We start from the raw sequence: 22,137 nt of genomic DNA on the forward strand, positions 1-22,137 counted from the left end.
CTAGATTTTGAACTAATTGCAGTTGAGCCTATGTAAGTGTAATGAACATTACCTTCATTACGAATTTACAATGTAATTACTATGCGTCATTTCCTAGATGAGATATACGCTTTATGTATGGTAATATGTATAACCTACTTATATAGGACATGTCTTTCAGCGTTTAGCAAGTGCATTTTGTTACCTGCATTGAGTATTGCAACACGCTGATTCACGATGTTTTGACATGATGTGATAGACAGATTCGGTATGTATTGTATGTATTGTAACCTTGTATGAATATTTTGTGCATATTTTACATGTTAGTCATAGCAGTATAAGGAAATTACCTTGTATCATGTATAATTCCACCATGACATGGTCAAATTATTCCATAATTCCAATGTCTGGCTGTGCACTCGCCGTCAAAATACATACTAATCCGCCATTTGCACTCTTTGGTCAGTGAGCGCTATGGAATCTGATTGGTTATTGGTCACATGACCTTTTCCTATAAATAGCACCACGTACATGTAACGGGGGCTTCACTGTTATCTTGTCCAGCGTTCGGAGCAGACGGAAGCAAAGCATCGGGTGACGTTGCACCCATTTCAACTATTTTTCATTAATGTCTTAAGCTATGTTGGATAAACACAGTCAGGTTGCAATGGTTAGTTCTAATGAAATTTGATATGCTTGCTTGACATTACGGGGAATTCCAGAAGTTATTTATTATTCATGTGGTGACGTCTGCTACCGTATTGGTTGATATGATTTCACCTTCGGTGAATTATCACCGCGATTAACCTATGTAAGCGAAGGCGAGAGATAATTACGTTATATATAATCCTGGGAAACATACAAATTGTTCCCTCAGAAACTGATATATAAGTATATTAATGCTACTAAACCGTCACTCTTCACCTTCGTTTAAAGGCGAACTCACGTTGCACCTTCACCTTACAGTACTCATCACCTTCAACACTGAAGGTTAATACTTCACCTTATTCACCTCCCCGACTTAGGCAACTCTTTCTTGTACGTCCATAACGAGAATTCTATGTGATATAAATCATTACAAATATATTCTTAAAGAGGTGGAGAAGGCGCAATTATATTTGAAGCTCCATTGCACCTTCCCCCACGGGAGTCGATCACCTTTGTCTCCCGTGATTTTCTGGTTTACATAAGTCTGGTATTAAATCTTAAATGCTTATGTATATGTAACTGTATTGACATTCAGTAATTGCATGTTCACCTGCTCTTGTACTTAAGGTAATCTACAAATAAATACTTTCGATGTTGATTCTATACGGACTTGTATTATTCTTTCTAATCAAAAGCTAGACAGGAGAACCAAAAAATATTGAAGCCGGAAACGGCGTTACATAAGGTCATCAGAAAATTGTCAATTTCATTAAGGCAAATCAGTAAACAAGTAAAGGATATTTTCTTAAATGTTAAATATGATATCTTTAAATAAGATTAAAGGGCCTACACCAATAATAAGCTCCCACTAGTTTTGCTATATCAATAATTGGGCAATGATAATATTTTTAACTTTAATCAGCAGTGTGGTAATGAACAATGACAATAATAATAATAATAAGTTTAATCCGGAATAATGTCATAAGTACCGGACTCAATGTTGCTTCGACGCGCGTTTTAGGTATGGCTATTGGTTCCCAGCAAAGATGTTAAGTGGTTCTGAGCAGAGATATTTTGGTTCCTATCGCAAATGTGAGCTACAGAACCCTACATCCAGTCGGGCGGGATAAATGATAGTCTGGTTCCCTGCTTAGCATGCTCCTTTCGTTGCACTCCGCTATAATAGCGGAGTGTAACTTAGGGAACCAGACTAGATAAATTATATCGAGTTAAAAAATTAACAATTCTCACGTTCTCTTTAAGGAAATATAAGTAATTGAACATGTCGCTTACAGTAGAAAAGACTTCACAGAGTCATGAGTAAATTGCAACGGCAACGTATATTTTGCACGTCCTTAACTGTCCTACAATGTAACTTGTAAGACATAGCACATGTTGTATCAGCGTCGAGGTCTTAATGTAGGACTAGTCCTTAACATGTCAAAGTGAAAGTAGATTCAACGTCATATGTATAGTTTTCATACGTGGATATACAGGCAGTCAGACTCAAAATATATTCACATTACTAGAACAAAGATTCTTAACTAGTATGTCTTTTGTGTTGTTTTTAAGGTTTAATACCATTTCTCAGTGAAAGATGGTCTATATACATGGCAGTCAGAATAAATGGTGCAGGAAGAATCTGGGAAAATCCTGGCCAGAACCACTGACCCACGGGAATCTACTGGCAAGCTTTCTCACATGTGTGCATTGTCTGAGTCGAAGACTCAAACCGTGTGGTGAGATGGCAGTGATAGTTAAAGGCGAGCACTTTAGACCACAAAATTAGTTATGCACAGACAAATCATTTATAACTGCAACAAAATGCAATTAAAACATGAAACCAAATTTTATATTTACTAGACATGAAAGAAGTACAAAATTATACAAATCTGAAAATCCAATACTAATTGCAGCAAAGGCACAACACAGCATTTGTGTTGTAGCAGATGAGCATGGTTGCCCAATGCCCAGGACAAGCTCAAATTTGACTTGGCCAAGTTTGCAGTGTATTTGCCTGCAGACAAATAAAACAGAAATGCGAGACTGCATGAGAAGTTTTGCTCAGTTTGTAATGTTTAATGTTGTGCAAGCTGTATACTTTAATCTTGCCAAAATACATATATCAGTACCTTAATTTAGTATTGATATGTACTTCATTCTTTTACATAAATGCTGCATTTTCTTTCATCTATTAAGCCCATATTTTACATGATACACTGAGTCTGTAGTCGAGGCCCTGAGTGGTCTAAAGCGCTCTCCGTTACGGATCACTGCCATCTCACCTCTGTCTGCATGGGTTCGAGTCTAGTATTCAGCTAATGTGGGTAATTGTGAGAAAGCTTGCCAGTAGCTTCTTGTGGGTCGGTGGTTCTTCCTAGGGTTTTCCTGGGTTCATCCTCCACCATTAATACTGGCTGCCATGCATAGCCTATCATGTGCTGAAAAATGGCATTAAACCCCACAACAACAACCATCTTGTAGTCAATATCAAGGTCCATTTCACATTTTCTCATGCAGACATGATAATGTGAATATTTACTCTTTGAAGCAAGTTTGATAAGTAGGAAATAAATACTTATCTTTCTTATAAAATGACTACGCTGTTTCTAAGCTGTCATATTTTTTACATCTGCTTATCTATTACCAATTTCATTTCTGTGAAATATATGGAGTTTGCCTTTATTTATTGTTACCAAACATTGTGGATGACTTGCACTTGAGGTAAGGAAGAACCTTTAATGTGGGCCTCTAGAGTTCAAAGGTCAGTTTCACTATGACTGCAAGAAGAAAATCAATTTACACACAATGACTTGAGTTCTCTATGATCTATAATTATCCAGCTTTGTGGATTGGGTGCACTTAGAGTAAGGAAGAAATTTCGGGGTAAGAAGGTTATAGGTCATGGCTGCTAACTGAACAACAGAAAATTTCTGTACTGTATCTTGAATCCTCCATCATCTGTATTTACCAGGTTTTGTGGATTGGTTGCACTTAAGATAACGAAGACAATTATTGATAATTGGGTCAAATGATAAAAGGTTAAGGTCACTGATTTAAAGAATAAAGATGGTTTCACGCAGTTAATATTATTTTTGCATCAAGACCTCATCCATTCAATGTGGAATAGCTTGCACCTAGGTTAAGGAAGAAGGCTATTGATCTATAATTATCTAGCTTTGTGGATTGGGTGCACTTAGAGTAAGGAAGAAATTTCAGGGTAATAAGGTTATAGGTCATGGCTGCTAACTGAACAACAGAAAATTAATTTTTGCACAGTATCTTCAGCCTCTATCATCTGTATTTACCAAGTTTTGTGGCTTGGTCGCACTTGAGATAACGAAGAAACCTATCATAATTGGGTCAAATGATAAAAGGTTAAGGTCACTGACTTAAGAGAATAATGATGGTTTTATGCAGCTAACATTAGTTTTGCATCACATACCTCATCCATACTATGTGGAATAGCTTGCACCTATGTTAGGGAAGAAGGCTATTGATTTTGGGTGTCTAAAGGTTCAAGGTCAAGTCCACTTACTGAAAGAAGAAAAATGGATTCTGCACACTAACATTAGTTCTAAATCACAGACCTGGGCCAAACTTTGTGGATGGCATGCATGTAGGGTTGTGAAGAAGCCTGTAAATTTTGGGGTGAGAAAGTGATAAGTCATGGTCAATGTGACTGAAAGAAGAAGGATGGTTTCTACTCCAATTTTAGTTGCCTACATCGAGGATCATTCAGCAAGATGCAGGCATATGCATGTAATGTGCTGTTCATAGTACTCTTCTAGATCTTCATATTTCATTTTCCACCAGTCATCTTATCCATATAAGGTGGACATCCAAAAGTGTGATGAATGGCAGTTGACTGGTTATACCCTCTCATTTTTCATGGTGATCCCAGCCCTTAACCTTTAATATTGACCCAGTATTGGGTTAGGTCATTCCAACTTTAGTTGATTCTAAGTGAAAATGGTGTGGCTTGGACAGTTAGTATGACCATCACTGTGGCCATCTTGAAAATCTTCTAATAACTATTCCTCTTCAAAAGATTGACATAGTGATGTTGGTTTTTATGAAAGATTTCAAATGATGACTAGTTGGTCCTAAATGAAAAAGATGAGTCTGACATGCAATGTGGCTGCAATGTCAGCCATCTTGAAAATTATTGTTATTGCTATTCTTTCTAAACAGAATGTCATATTAATATCAGTTTGTCACTTCTTACAGTGTCTGGTTGGTCCTAAATGAAATTGGTGCAGATCTGTTATTTAATTTAGTCTCCATGGCAGTCATCTTGAAAATCTTTCTAGCTATTCTCCTTAATGATTAGTCACATCAACATAGCATTTACACTAATTCTGCTGTCTGAAATTATATCCACTGTGGCTACCTTGATGGCCAGCTTGAAAAAGATAAGTTTTGTCATGGATTCCAGGAAATTCTTTTCAGCCAGTGGAGCATCAGTTTTTTAGAGGGATTCTTGTATTTAAATTACATTTCTTTTTAAATGACATGAATTTATGGTTTTATTTCTATTTTTTTACAGTGATTGAAATGGTGTGGGAATACATATATACAGTGATAGAAATGATGTGGGAAAACATATATACAGTGATGGAAATGATATGGGAATACACATATTTTCTTCCCCTGAATCTGATAGTATCTTGCTGCAATTGGATAATATTTTGCTGCATTCTGATAGTATGTTGCTGCATTTTGATAGTATGTTGCTGCATTCTGTTAGTATGTTCCTGGAGGAAAAGGGCTGCATTGGAAGAAAAAGTAAAAATTAAAAAGGATCAGTGCAGAGAATCTTTAGAAAAGTTAACCAAGCTTCCAGCTCCAGGTCACCGAGTAAGTTCTGTTGTTGTTTAAAATATAGAGATGGGGACAGGTAGATGATGATAATGATACATTAGACGAAATTATATTTAAAAAACCATGGTGTTTTCAGATAATTTTTTATCTTAACTTTCTTAAGTGTCATAAAAACCTATTTCGTCAGCAGTATGGAAAATTTGGATCTATGCATTGTCTATGTATGATAATGAAAACTTAAATGAAAATATGTCTAATTCATTGTCTCATTTGTAAAGTGAAGAAAGAAATTGGGATCATTTCTTTTGTTTGGTGTTGTTACACCTTATCATATCATCTGTGACAAATTCGCTTCAGATTTTCACTTGCACAGAACACCTTTCTTTGCAGGTGACTACTAGGCGATCAAAAAAAATTGAGATTGTTGACCTGCCCATGGAAAACCTACTGGAAAAACTTAAGTCCGGTGAATATGGTGCCAAGGAAGTTCTTACAGAATATCAGCGAAAGGTGCAGTAGAGCCTTATTTAAGTGTAAAGCTTGATTTGGGCAACTGCTAAGTAGTATTAGGAAAATCCTGATGTTAAAAATTAAAATTAAATTTTATATGTTTTCCAGGGATGATCGTTTGAATACTGGTATTTAATTAGCCCATGGGACAACTAAGGCAGGGTGCCCAAATGATCTCCATGTAATCCATACTTGTGTTGCATTATTGATAAGAGGCCACACTAACTGATAAGAGGCCACACTAATCAACTTTTATCATCTTCTCATTGCATGATATGTAATCATACTAAATACTAGTAACTTTTGTGAGAGAATCCTTCCAGCAAAACAACCTGCTTCTGTCAGCCCCAATAAATGGTAGCAGTTTCTTTCATCACTGGCTTCACACATTAAATGCTTATGATCCATTATTGTTTTCTTTTGGTCTCTTGAGGAAACAGCACTCTGCTGTAGAACATGTGACACTTGCTTCAGTCATCGTACATTAGCGGAAAGAATTTATAAGGTTTAAAGAATCTAATAATTGTTGTTGCAAATTATGTTGGCTCCTGTGGGTAACATTAACTGTGTAAAGAAAAATATTATCTGGAAAAATGGCCACCATAATGTTCATTGAAAACAAAACATTCTAGAAGGTGGGGTTAAAAAGGTTTTTCCTATGATCACAGCCAGTCAGTAAAGGGAATACTGCACAGATAATTTCATATGCTTATTTTGACCAATCAGAATCACATAAAAGTGATATGTTTACGTTATAATATCAAAAATATTTATATAAGTGCATGCACTATAGGCAAAGTGTACCGACTGTGTGATAAAGTAACTTATTACATATGCAGTCTTTTCACAGTATGTTTATTTTTCATTTAATATGTGCTGATATAAGATGGTAATCATTCCACTAAAGTACATGATTTTGTACTTGCTTTTAGTATATAAAAAACCCATTTGTTTGGGTACATGCATCATTCGAATCAGCTGGTTTGCTACATAACATGATCAGGTTCTATGGACCCTGACCACTGTATTATAGTAGGCTGATACTGCATATATATATATATATATATATATATATATATATATATATATATATATGCTCCTGTGTAATGTAATATGATTGGCTCAAAAGATAACATCATGAACCAGACTCCTGTGTAATGTAATATGATTGGCTCAAAAGATAACATCATGAACCAGACTCCTGTATAATGTAATGTGATTGGCTCAAAAGATAACATCATGAACCAGATGCAAGGATATTACCATTGAGGTAATCATATTTTGCCGCATAGTCTTGATATTCAGAAAATGAGTGTATCATGTATTCAGTTTGTGTGGACTTTAGATAATTATTCTATAGAACAGAATTCTTCAGGTTGAATTGGGTTATACGTATGTGGGAACATACTTTTGCATCTACCACTGTTCTCAGATTAATGAAAGAATGTATCGTAAAGTTGCAAATACTGTATCTCTCAGGAGGGTGGGTACCCATAGGAGCCAAAGTTTGTCCAAGCAAGCAAAATACATGAAATTCATATGTTTTGAAGCTTGTAACTTCAGTTTAGTGCAACTCAGAAAAATAATGATGGCTAGATGAATAGAAAAATATCTCGGGAGTAAAACAAGCCATATATTATGGTTGTGTACTTTCAAGGACAGAAGTAGCAGAAGGAAATCAAGGGTCAGGCATGGAACAAAGTTTTTGAAAGTTACATACATCTTTTATAGATGATAGACAGGGTCCTATGTCAGAATGGGCCGTGCTGGTGATCTGAGGTAATTATGTGTCTGTATCATTTTTTTCCCTTCAGATTATACCTTTTTTCAACATCAAGCTTGTGTTGAGCACCTGTGCTTATCACCAGTTTCTGTTTTGATATCTGAACTTATTGACAATGTAATTTGATAAAAATAAAGATTATTTGATAGTTGGTAAATCAAACATAATGTTAGATATTATTGTTAATAAAAAGCTTGGCCTTTGTGGTGATTTTTACTACCAAATATTGCTAAATTTGTAGAAATCCATCAACTTATTGGTTTAGCAAAATGACATACTGTTTACCCATGAGAGTGCAATATTCCATTCAGTGCATTTCACTTGTATATTAAGTTAGCACGACCTTGGCCAAGTCCAGCAGTAATGCTGGAAAACGGGCTACCATTCCGTATGAAAACAGTGGTAAGTCAAATTTAATGGGAGTCTGAAATGTCAAATCTCTGTGCTGAACATTGATGCTGTGTGATGCATAGCTTGAAATATATGTGTTGATTCTTAAATAGGTTGCAGGAGAAATCGGAGTAGTCATTACTCGTATTATATATTAGGTAAAAGTTTATATCCCTTTTGAAATTTAAATTTTTTCAGGTGATGGATTTTTAACCATATTGTCTTATGGAGCTGAGGTTGTTTAAGAAAAGTTTATAATATTTTGGTCTGATTGGCAAATATTAATTAAGGGTTAAAACTCTATTTTATAAGACAAGATTCTACTAATTTGCATTTGATGTTTTCTTATACTGTGATAGGAAACATTTACTTTGTATATTGTGTATATATATTTCAAGTGGTACATGTTCCTAAGCCATCTATATGGTTTTAATTGGCTGACACTAATATATATTTTCCATAACTAAATGCTCTGTCAGTTAATATATATTTTCCATAACTAAATGCTCTGTCAGTTAATATATATTTTCCATAACTAAATGCTCTGTCAATTAATATATATTTTCCATAACTAAATGCTCTGTCAGTTAATATATATTTTGCTTTAGACACTGCTATCTTGATTTACAACTGATTATTCTGATTTCCTTAAAATCCAAAGTTTGACAAGAAAACAAAACTAATTTCTATTGTTCATTCTGTTATCGTGTCCATGTACCAACATAATGCATTTCTACAGTGGAAAGTTAACATTCTTTTTAGGGTGAATTTAGATGACATGCAAATTTGTATGAATTTTTTTCAGTGGTCAAACTTGTTTCTTGTTATACAGTTTGTGGTTTAGTAGATAGTCATTATGTCTGATTCAGATGTTATGGGAGAGTCATGAACTTGAAATATCTTTTGATTTGAAAAATGAACTTTTTCTGAGCTAAAATGTTCTTTAATTCCATTCAGTAATGGTCATATATGAACCTTGAAATGATGCATTTCATCCTGGTAAAAAACCTGGTAATGACCTGGAAAGCATGGGAGCAGTGTACATGGGATTGCCAAATGAGTACTGTTTGTGAGAGCCAGATTGGGAGAATGTATAAGATGTGATCTCTCAAATTTGAATATTTTGGACAGTTGAAAGGAAAGTGTTGTGCTGTCCATTGTTTTTACCATAGAAACAATAGCTCTTATTAGATACACAATTTAAATGTAAATAGTACTTTAGACTACTACACTTTGTTCTTTACATTTTGTTTGCTCTTGGACGTTTAATAAAAATCCTGTAATGTATCAATATAAACAAGATTTAGATAAGTGATGATAAAACTTAATGTATTTATACTAAATGTAACTCATTAACCCCTGGCACCATTTTTATGCATCTGAAGGTAGCACCTTACTTCTGAGCTCTGTAGTGTCAGTGTTATTTAAGATACACCATGGGTGGTATTACAGAAAAGTAGACAGATGCAGCTTTACAATGATACCAAATAATATGGACTTTCTACTCGCATTACAAATTACAGAGGGAAAGTTATATTTTTTGAGACCCGATATTTTTACACCAAACTTTCGCCCATTGTTGGAATCAGATTTTGTGTCCTGATTTTAGACTTTTTGGCATGTGATCTAAGGCAGACTGGTCTGAGCTGCAAACAGACCAGTGAACCTTTGCAAAAAATAGGATAAGTTGGGGATTTGGAGTAAAAAGGGGCCAGGACACAAAAGTGATGGTCCAATAAGAAAAAAAAAAAGAAGAGAAAAAAAGAAAAAGAACTCAACTTTTACCCTTCTGCACATGTACGAGCCAAATAGTCAATGAAAAATGATGTTTTCAACACAACTAGGCATCAGGCTAAACGAAAATCATTTGGAAGCAGACGTATTTGGATACATTCATAAGTAGCCCCTAAAATGCATTTCCTACTAGTGAAAAAGACAAAAATCTCCAGGGGTTTGTTTGCTCTTTCTTGATTTGATATGACCTGTTTGTTATTTCTTTTCAGGCTTATGAAGTGAATAAAAAATTTAATTGTGTTGTGGAACCCATCAAGGAGGCAGAGGTATAAAACTGTTGTACGCTGGAAATTCTTTAATGAGGTATTAAAATTCAACAACAGAATTGGTGTGTGTTGGATGCACTCCATCCATTGGGTGTTGGTACACCCATCCATTATGTACTGCATCATTCTATCCATTATGTATTGGTACAAACCATCTATTGACTGTATTTTAGTACAATCTATATATTTAATTGTATTTTACAATCCATCCATTCATTGTGTGTTAGTACAAACCATTCATTGTATGTTGGGACAAACCATCCACTGTGTGTTGGTATACACCATCAGTTGTGTGTTGGTACAAACCATCCATTATTTTTTTGTACAGTCCGCCTGTTGTGTGTTGGAACAAACCATTTATGGATTGTATTTTGGTACAATCCATTCATTTTGTGCTTGTACAATCCATCAATTATGTGTTGGTACAAATCAATAATTGTGTGTTTATACAATCCATCCATTGTGTTTTACTACAAACCATTAATTTTATGTTGGTACAAGCCATCCTTTGTTTTCATGTACAATCAGTCCATTGCATGTTAGCAAAAACCAACCATTGTGTGTTGGTACAATCTGTCAATTGTGTGTTGGTACAAACCATCCATTATGTGTTGGTACAAACCATCCATTGTGTGTTGGTACACACCATCCTTTGTGTGTTGGTACACACCATCCTTTGTGTGTTGGTACAAACCATCCATTGTGTTAGTACAAATCATTTATTATGTGTTAGTACAAACCATCTATTGTGTGTTGGTACAAACCAACCATTTTGTGTTGGTACAAACCATCCATTGTGTTAGTACAAGTCATCTATTATGTGTTAGTACAAACCATCTATTGTGTGTTGGTACAAATCATCTATTGTGTGTTGGTACAAATCATCTATTGTGTGTTGGTACAAACCATTCATTGTGTGTTGGTACCAACCATTTTGTGTTGGTACAAACCATCCATTGTGTTAGTACAAGTCATCTATTATGTGTTAGTACAAGTCATCTATTATGTGTTAGTACAAACCATCTATTGTGTGTTGGTACAAATCATCTATTGTGTGTTGGTACAAACCATTCATTGTGTGTTGGTACAAACCATTCATTGTGTGTTGGTACAAGCCATTCAATGTGTGTTGGTACAAGCCATTCAATGTGTGTTAGTACAAATCATCTATTATGTGTTAGTACAAATCATCTATTATGTGTTAGTACAAACCATTCATTGTGTGTTGATACAGACCATCCATTGTGTGTTGATACAGACCATCCATTTTATGTTGGTACAAACCATCCATTGTGTGTTGGTACAAACCATTCATCATGTGTTAGTACAGATCATCTATTATGTGTTAGTACAAACCATCTATTGTGTGTTGATACAGACCATCCATTGTATATTGATACAGACCATCCATTTTATGTTGGTACAAACCATTCATTGTGTGTTGATACAGACCATCCATTGTGTATTGATACAGACTATCCATTTTATGTTAGTACAAACCATCTATTGTGTGTTGATACAGACCATCCATTGTGTATTGATACAGACCAACCATTTTATGTTGGTACAAACCATTCATTGTGTGCTGATACAGAGCATCCATTGTGTATTGATACAGACCATTTATTGTGTGTTGGTACAAACCATTCATTGTGTGTTGGTACAGACCATTCATTGTGTGTTAGTACAAATCATATGTTTTATGTGTTAGTACAAATCATCTATTGTGTGTTAGTACAAACTCTCTGGGATGATAATATTTTTGAAAAGTTTTCATTAATTTCCCTTTTGAATATAATACCTCATATTAACCTGTTATTATAAGTCATTTTATATGAAAGCTCATATGGTTTATTGCATAGAAGATAAACAGCAGAACCTAATTGAAATTGTGGCTATAGTGGCAGATAGCCATTGAAATTGTGGCTGTAGTGGTGGCTAACCATTGAATTCAGCAAGAATAGTAGCATGACGTAAATAAAAAAAATTCCATTAATTTGACTAAAACAGTTGTCTAGAACATTTTGTTATAACAATCAGTAATAGCAAGTTTTAAAATAAGAACAGTTTGAGCACAAAAATAATATTTGCTATGATTTAAGGTTTAATTTCTTGCACATCTTCAGCAATTTGTGTTAAATTTTAAAACGTGACTTTTTAACAATAAATAGAAGGACTTTTGTTGAAACATTTTGTTTAATTAAATGGGCTTGTCTTACTAGTTTTTTCAACTTTATTGTCTTAATCATGGCTCTGAAATATTTTCTTATATTTTGAATATTTATATGATGGAAAACTTTTTAAAAAATTCCAAAACTTTTGTACATATTAATATAAGCATGGTGCTTGCTATGCTGACTGGTTCTCTGCCCAAGTCCTTCATGCATGTGTGCTGCTCATTAAAAGGGTCGCAGAAGGGTACCTTTCAATCAAGTGTCGGTTGGCTGGTATCAAACATTTTTTATCTCTTGATTTTCAAATGCAACATCTTACCGTATTTTATTGATATATTTAGTCATCAGTTCATTAAGTGAGTTGCTAATAGGGTCGTTGTTGGTTGTAAACAGGAAAATATTTCCCCAAAAATTTACAATCTGGCTGAGCAAAGAAATAGTTTATTTGAATTGATTACATTTAATTTCAGTTGAATATTTATTAAAATACAGTTCTTAACTATTGATGGTGTTTTAACCGTTAGTGTAGATACAGTTGCATCCAACAATAGCGTGCATGAATTTATCAAATATTTGGATATGTAAAAAAAAGCTCTTACGAAAGTTTAAGTAGTTAAATTATAAATGTACATCACATGTGAATAAATTCAGTAATGCAGGTTTTATTGGTTGTTTGGGTTTTTGTTATTCCCACCTTGAGTACCATTGTACATACATGTATAAAGCTAGCATACAGTGGAATATTTATTAAAATACAACTCTTAACTATTGATGGTATTTTAACCATCAATTTAGATACATCTAACAATAGCATGCATGAATTTAGCAAATATTTTTATATATTTAAAAAAGCTCTTATAAAATTGTAAGTAGTTAAAAGTTTAAGTAGTTTAATTATCAGTGTAGTTCATCACATGTAAATAAATTAAGTAATACAGAATTTATTGTTTTTGTGGGTTTTTGTTATTTCCACCTTGAGTACCATTGTACATAAAAGGCTAGCATACAGTGGAATGCCTGAATCATGATCATGTCTACAGATATGAATGAAGAATAGTAATAACATGAGCATGTGTACACATATGCTTGAAGAATAGTAATAACATGAGCATGTGTACACATATGCTTGAAGAATAGTAATAACATGAGCACGTGTACACATATGCTTGAAGAATAGTAATAACATGAGCATGTGTACACATATGAATGAAGAATAGTAATAACATGAGCATGTGTACACATATATTTGAAGAATAGTAATAACATAAGAGTGGTGATTATCAGTAGGAGAGGTCACTTGTTCCTATTTATTGGGTTTTGTAAACACGTTTAATTTAACATGTGCCAGCATACTGTATATACTCACATATAACATGTGCCAGCATACTGTATATACTCATATATAACATGTGCCAGCATACTGTATATACTCACATATAACAGCAAACTGCATAGACCCATGTCTGCCATCACTTATTGCATCTGCATATATTGTCTGTTCTATAGATTGGACTTGGCAAACAACATTGATCCAGATCTGTCAATGCATTGTGCAGTGGCAGATCTGGGCCTGTGAAGTTTGTAGTTAGATTCAACTTGTACATGAGTATATACAGTGCTTGTGTCTTTCAGTATATGCAGCATTGTCTTTTAAATCTGACACATTCAAAATGGATACTTACCTATGATGAATAAATTCAGACCTGCCAACTCTTACGATTTTGCTATAAGTCTTACGAAAATTACCCTTAAAATATGGACTTACGGCATACAAACAAAAACTACGGAAAATGATAGCTGCTGAAAAATCAGGATAATCGGTTCATCTGTGTTTGATATGGATCCAGGTTTCACATTAGGATTAGTGAAATCAGTAAGGGAACCAGACTAATTTTACAGCAGCACCCTAGACACTTTAAACTGCACCTATTTGTTCATGCAAAACGTCTGCATGATCAAACTGTTGATTATAGAAAAAATTTAAATGGCGTCCAGAAAGTAGTGCATGTTTAAGATAAAAGGGAAAAAATAGCTTCTAAAAAGTTTTAAAAATTAATGCAGAAGAATAAAAAGGAGTATTCAGATTCTTGTGAATAAAAGCTGGAAAGGACACAATTTCATTTATGGGGGGGGGGGCTTGTCAGAGATTCCCTGATAAATATTTGCCAAACTATTTTTTACAAGCTTGGGATGAGCTCGCTATGAGAAAATTACAATATTTCCTACTAAGTTTAATACCTTTTCATCTAAATATATTCATAAAGTTGAATTGTTTCCACTTTTAGGGTCTTGCTAAAGAGTGTGACGAACTGAAGAGTAAACAACAGCATAAAAGGCCACTTCATGGGCTTCCTGTCAGCTTGAAAGAAAATTATTTCCTCAAGGTAACGTCAAAATTACAGACAATTAATGCTTCCTACAAGTAGTGCCTTATTCTGCATTCATGCCAACCATTACACTTTTGGTGTAATCATTACGCTTTTTTCCCCACTAAATTACACCTTACGCGTAAACATATATGGATTACACAATTTCGGTATATCCACCTTCCCCCCAAAAATCAATAATTTGTTTTCTCGTTTTTATTAGCATCTTATCAATCCCACAGACCATATTCTAGAAAAGATGGCTTCTAGGTAACTACAATATAAGATTACGCTTGTCTGTAGACTTGCATGCACTTTCCTAACAGTATTATGTTCTATTTATAGCAGCTATCCTATTTCCAAGAAACATGATGGTTTTTACCTTCAAACTTTTGACCATGGATTCTATTTATAGCAGCTGTATGGCCAAGTGAGGTGAGAACAGACTGGTTTTCTAATTTTAAATCTTTACTCGCAGATTCTTTGTTCCTATATGTATTTGGTGCAGAACCAGTCTTTAGGTATTTGGCGCTAAAGACCTATGACCAGAAGGGTGTGTTTTGTCTCCTGTCTATTTGACCTGCTACAGCATAGTCAGGCCTGTGTTCATGTGCTTTAAACATCAAGTAATCAATCAATCAATATCTTTCAGACTCCAGTCTCTTTAACAAGACACATTTAACTCTGATTTAAGTAGCTTTATGGCAAGCTGCTGTTAGGAAAAAATTTACGAATACCTTAGTGGGGCCCCGAGTGGCCGAGTGGTCTAAAGTGCTCACCGTTCCGGATCTCTGCCATGTCACCTCTGTCTGCGTGGGTTTGAGTCCAAAGCACGGCTAGTGTGTTTACGTGGGAAAGCCTGCCAGTAGCTTCTCGTGGGTCGGTGGTTCTTACCTGGGTTTTCCAGGGTTCTTCCTCCACCATTAATACTGGCCGCCATGTATAGCCTATTTTGTGCTGAAAAATGGCGTTAAACCCTAGAACACCAACAACAACAACGAATACCTTAGTAGTAACTCCTAGGTGGTATAAACATTAATGGTTATCATGTGCAACTAAATTTTTGGGAATGTTCATGTAGTCTGTTTCTTTTTTAAAGTTCTCCATTCATGTAGTCTGTTTCTTTTTTAAAGTTCTCCAAAATGACATATTAGTGTGTTTAAATGTAGACTTATAAACCTCAACAGTTTCCAGATTCATGTGCTGACGTATTGACTTTTGTATTTATGTGCCCTTCTTGTGAGCTTTGACAATATCTGTAAGCAATGGTTTGAAAAACAGATCTGTTAATTATTAGATTTCCTTCTTCGCCATCCCTGTACATACATTGTGTAATTCATTTTCACGTTTCATGACTTCAGTTGTTAACTATTGTCAGGATCCGTGACGAGTCCAGTAATGACCAAGGTCCATGCAAGGTGATCTTCTATTAGATTGACCGATCATTTTACCATTATGGAATTCACATTTCTAAATTTGATTTTGATCAAACTTTTAATATATGCATATATCATCAAGATCTTGGACGATTTCAATAATAAGCAACATTCACACTTATTAATCACGTGATCTTGCATTTGATTAGCTGAGCTTGTTATTGCTCTGGAGGTAATATTTTTATATGTGGTTGTGATTCAGCGTCAGATAGAGGCTTATATGATCAAGATGTTGCAGCTTCAATCTTGTGAAAGATCCCCATATATTAATGAAATGATTTTACATATGATTGGCTGTACTTGTTACCACTCTGGAAACTGTATCCCTGTTCTAGTTTGATCCAGTTTGATAAATATACTTAATTTTATGCAAGATCCATGAATATTCAAGAGGTGGTATTGTTCATTTTGATCCTTATGCGGTATGTGTATTTGCTGTGAAGTCAAAATTCTAACACTGGGTGGGGGAAAAAAGGAACACAGATATTATAAAGCCATGTTTTATTTTCTTAATTTAAAAAAAAAAATCACAACAAGACAGAAGATAAAATAGGAATATGTAAAAAAATATTTTGTCGTTTTCAGTTTGAGATAAAATTTAGTACTGGCATTTATGACTTGTGAGAATTTTTGTGAAATTCTTTTTTTTAAAAGTTATTAAAGGAAACAAATGAACCAATCAAAAACTGGGATAAAGAATTAAGATGGCACAACAGGGACTAGTGTACAGATCAGTATACTGTAAGTTAATGTTCTTCCGTTTGAAATTAGTCAGTGAATCTGCATTTCCTGATTGGTATGCTGCATTCGTAGCAATATCCTATATTCATGTCGTGGAATGAGATGACAGATTTAAAGTGAAATATAATTTTTAATTATGTTTAAATTTACAATACAGTTAACAATAATTAAGATGGTGTATCTCTTGCAAAGTTTATTAAATAGCTTGTTCACCATAATACAATATGTATAGTTTGTTTTCGGATAGCAAAAAATAATTACTGTTTTGGACAAAAACATCATAAAATACTTAAGTCAACATCTAAAAACAAATAGGGAAAGATAATTTAACCTGTCTTCCCCCTCCCCTCTGCCTTAACAAGGTTACAATTAGCACATATGATTGTGCTGCCATGAAGTAAAACAAGTAATTTTTTAACAATAAAGGAAATTTTTAATCAGTAAAGACAATAGTTTAAAGCTAGTCTGATATAAACTTGTATATTAACAACTAACATTTGTGTAGTACAATCCATAGTGCATTAAGTACTGTACTTGTATATGAGAAATCCAGAAATTTGAGTACAAGTCACATGTTAGAATTTAAGAAAATGTATGTATCAGTCATATACTGTTAGAAAACACAAATAACACCTGTATAAAATATTGGTAGTCCTCATTTTGGTCTATATTTCATTGTCAGCAAATATGTGTCTCAAAATATTCACATTATTCATTGTTGCCAGTAGTATGGGGATGTAAGGTGCTGCTTAGATGCAGTACTTCCCTTTATGCACATTTGTGCATCAGGGACACATACTGGAGAAAATTAACACACACATTTTGTTGCCGTGCGTTTTTTTGACGCAAGGGATTCGCATAATGCAATCAGGATTTATTTAATATCCAATGCGTTAGACGAAGGGTGGCATCGTGTATACTTTGAGCATAGGCATTGACTGGTTCCCAGCTTTGTTTACTCCCTGTATTGAGCTCCTCTATTCGTATAGCGGAGTGGAATGCAGGGAACATATGAAATAAGGAACCAGACTAGCATAGGTATTGTTATGATGGAGTAGCTTCCCCTAATCTCGCGAGCTCTCACGCGATTTCCATTGAGCTCAGCAAGATGTCATCTTGATGTTTAACCTCAATGTTTGTTGCACTAGAAAGTGATCTCCAGATTAAAACGTCATGCACTAATAATCATTAGCGAAGAAAGTGAAAGAAGCAGAACACAAAAGAGTAACTGTGGATCTAACTTTAATGAAAAATGGAGAAAATACTTCCCTTGACTGAAATACGGCACATCCATTATTATTACCGGTGTGACTTCTGATAGCTTGATTGCGAAGACTGCAAAAGTGAATAATCCTTTTGTGACAGGGTTTAATAATTTTAACAAATCTGCCCTCGTTCGCCACAAAATATCTGGAGAACACATTACACAACAAAGAAATCAGTAAACTTGCCGAGACAAATATGTTGATTTGGATTACACAGTCAGGGGGTCATTGCAGATTTTGTTGGTTTTTAACTTTGCTGCAATAAAAGAAAGACCTGTTCAAGTGTAACTTATTAGAAACAAGATGAACCAATAGCCTCCTTGATTTTTGAATAAATTTGTTCTAGGACGAAGTACAATGAAACCGATGATAGTACACATTTTATGACAGCCAGTAAATTGACTGCCATTTGGTTAAAAAGATTTATTAGGCTTTTTGTATTGGCTTGTATGTAATATGTTGGTCTTTAATATTGCTTCAAAAAGATTAAAAGGAGACTGTTAAAAGTACGATTTTAAAAGAAAAATGAACTAATAAAATTATTCTTTGAATGGACAATGCATTTGTTTGTTAATTGTGCATGTTGGTTTATTTGTATGTTTAGAGAGAGAGAGAGAGTATGTTGTGCAAGTTGCAGTATCCTATTTCAAGCTGAAAAAGTATGAGTTGGATGAAAATTTGTCAGTATAGTTTTGACTCCCACATTTTTTATTTTACCCCCAGTTCTGACACCAAGGTTTTTTTTTTTTTTACCCTCAGTTTTACACCCCTGGGGGATACACTGCTTAGATGCTATATGTACATGTACTTAAGTTTGCATAAATTTAATTCTCTGTGACAAAACTATCATCTTGCTGAGGCTACCATGGGGATGAGGCTATTCATAAGGAAATAAAACTGGAACAAAATAAAAATTTTCACGAACATCTTTGCAAGATATCTCACCTTCAGTTAACTTGTGAGCCAGATATCTAGTTTCAAAGGATTGCCAGTTTAATTTACATTTTATGCCACCGTTGGTAGCCATCATTAGCATAAAATTACTTTTTTCCTGCAAAATGGAAACTTTCACATCACAATAAATGTGTTCCGCTCAAATTCCATTTACATTTAAGTTTGGTGATGACATTCTTTGACGAAGGGTGCGTTATTCTTATTGAAGATTGTAGCTGACTGGCTTCTGATAAAGGATGCATGTGATATAGAAGTTGCTGTGAAAGGCCAACTTTGGAAGATTAAACAATGCCTATTATTTTGGCCTTAACTTCAAATTATTGTAGAACAAAGTTAAGTTTGGAAGTGGCAGCTTGTTGACATAAACGATTAGAAAACAAAGGATTTTGTTCAGTTTGGTACCTACGATTTCTGCTCTCATATATGTTTATTGTTTAGCTCGACAACGACATAAACATGACAAATTTGTTAGCTTGTATTCTTAAATAAAGGTGATATATATGTTGTGGTTCTTCTTCCTTTTCATTTCTCTTTCTTAATCTAGTCATTGGTAGTTCCAAAAGAAGCAGAACTTGCCGATTCAAAACAGTATTGTTTTGATGCATGTCAGAGATTTCAACGTGACTGGGTGATAATTGTTAATAACATAAGTTGTGGAATTTGTTTGACAGGTATGTTTTGAAATAAAAGGCATCCACCAACAGATGTACTAAAAATTAAGCTCCATTAGTCAGTGTTTATCTTCTGCAAAGAGGATTGTTACCTGTAGAGCAATAACTATGCTTAATCCATGATATATAGATGACCCAGGGAATGGGTTTGTTTGTTGCATGATGCCAATGAATTTACTAATTGATACTGACTCTTTGATGAGAAAAAGCATGGTTCATGGTTTCTGAACAAAGCCATAAATGTCACACCTGCATACAGTGGTTTCCTGATGCTAACACTAACAACCAATATAATTTTTCTTAACTTAATGAAGCTTGTAAAAAATTAAATGATGATAAATAATTAACCAATACAGTACATTTTGATAACCAAGCACCAACGGAAAAGTTACATGATAAAGTATCAATAGGATACCAACCAAAAGTTAAATATTTAAGTTTATATACTGTATAGCTGTCATTGTGAAACCTAACATTGTTAGTACTGACAAAATTTTGATAGGCCTTCTTAGATTGTTTCCGAAAACATATGTTCTAGAAAGAAATTATTGTTGAACCATGTCTGAAAGTTACAAGGCCTTTAAATATTATTTTTCCCTAAAAATTTTGGTGTTCTAAAACATATAGTAATTATGATATCTGTCTTAGTATATTGTCAAAATATATGTTTTGATTAGCATTAAGAATTGGATATTTGACATTTAAGAACGTTTCAACTGCTTGCTGCTCTGTTACAGGTGTTTACAAGTATCGATGATAAAACTGCCATGATCTTGTGTTTTGCAAAATTTCTGTTGGTATATTCAAGGCAGATTGTGAATTAAATTACAAGCTACTGTATCGTAATGCATCTTAAACAATATTTGTACAGAATCACTTTAGTACTGAATGTTCCACTTAAAGGAGTTCCTGCAGAGAGATGAACTTCAGTAGATATAATTGTCACAATCAATCTCAGTATCATGAATTTTATTTAAAAGTCTGGTGGAAGAGAGTGTTCCCAGAATTTTAATTGTTGGGATGGTGCCTGTGAAGGAAATAAAATTCTTTTAGTGGTAGCCAAAAATTGAATGAGTGTTCCTACTCCTTGTGGTAGTTTTGGAATAGACCTAATATAGGAAATGACCATTTCTGTCCACAATGCCAGTTAAATTGAGGTTAAAGGAACTAGTTATTGCTAGACGAAGAATCTGTGCTTTTCAAGTATGCCATTTCTATTTATCATTATGGTAAGTTAACTGTATACATATATAGAAATGATATTGTCATAGCTATATTCCCTCCCTGCAGCTGTTTTGTCTCGCCTGCAAAGTACAGGACATTGGGATCGTTTTTGTTGTCATAATTGGCATCGGTTATTCTTTTGTTTTTAGCTCAGTTTCTTTGAACTGGTGTATGTGCAGTAATAAAACTTGTGTGCATTTGTCTTGGAGGCTACTACTCACCTCAGGCAAATTAGATTACAGTGACCTACTTTTATGATGTAGTGCAACGATGATAACCACACCAACGATTTTCCTGCAATTTAATTTTTATCAGCTATCTCATTGCCCCAAGATCTCTGGTGGCCTTGGCAACTGTCCCGTCCAGCACCCCTCCTTTTCGGGTTTGTATACTACTGTTGTATTGGCTATGATGCTTCATTGAACACATTTTCTTTACACTGTTAAATGTAGTCATACAACTTTATGTATATATTCATCTTGGAGGATCCTATACACCATGGATAAAAGTAGGTCACAGTGACCTATTTTTCAAGCTCTGTTAATTATTGTAGGTTGCATTTATTTTCGTTTCTCTCACCTGTTGCATGTACAGTCATGAAACTCGAATGTTATATTCATTAGTGGGGACAAATCACCATGGAGAGAAGTAGAGCACAGTGACTTATATTTCTTGCTCTTGGAACTGTAATTTCTTTGCAGTTCTACAGAAAAGCAGGCAAGACATATCATTCAGTAAAGCTTTTGTTAACTATGACAGTGAGAGTGTTTAAACTTACATTCATCAAAGAAGTTTTGCAAATGCTTGGTTAAAATACACATGACCTAGCAAACTCAAAATGAGTGACTCCCAACATGATTCTTCTCAGATGATGATTTGATTGGGCGAAGACTGGCCAATGACAGTGATCACAAAGATTTTGAAAAGTTTTGAAGACCATGAGATTATTGGAACTGAGAAAGTGTTAATGGAAATAATGAATAATTCTGAGCCCAAAAACTGAAGTTGAATCTGAATTTGATGCACGTGCTGATTGGACAAAAACAGATGGCATTCCTGTCAATGATATTTTGAAATTAAACCAGCCAGTCATCAGTATTTCAAAATTAAAT

General features: G+C 34.3%; 1 protein-coding gene across 3 annotated transcripts in view; it reads left to right on the forward strand.

The window, feature by feature from the left end:
* The first annotated feature begins 1,822 nt into the window (after positions 1-1,822).
* Positions 1,823-22,137, forward strand: part of LOC149779516 (fatty-acid amide hydrolase 1-like) — a 99,437-nt gene continuing 79,122 nt past the window's right edge. For 2 of the 3 annotated variants that reach the window (XM_089940227.1, XM_089940229.1), the window contains exons 1-5: positions 1,859-1,947; positions 5,177-5,487; positions 5,842-5,961; positions 10,138-10,194; positions 14,654-14,752. In XM_089940227.1, the coding sequence (XP_089796353.1) occupies positions 1,944-1,947; positions 5,177-5,487; positions 5,842-5,961; positions 10,138-10,194; positions 14,654-14,752 (591 nt within the window). In that variant the 5' untranslated portion in view covers positions 1,859-1,943. Of the gene's footprint in view, positions 1,948-5,176; positions 5,488-5,841; positions 5,962-10,137; positions 10,195-14,653; positions 14,753-22,137 lie in introns of all 3 variants that reach the window. The other variant, XM_089940228.1, reaches the window with a different exon arrangement.

Source organism: Sinohyriopsis cumingii, chromosome 17, assembly GCF_028554795.1.
Source record: "Sinohyriopsis cumingii isolate HCF-2022 chromosome 17, ASM2855479v2, whole genome shotgun sequence".
Lineage (NCBI taxonomy): Eukaryota > Metazoa > Mollusca > Bivalvia > Unionida > Unionidae > Sinohyriopsis > Sinohyriopsis cumingii.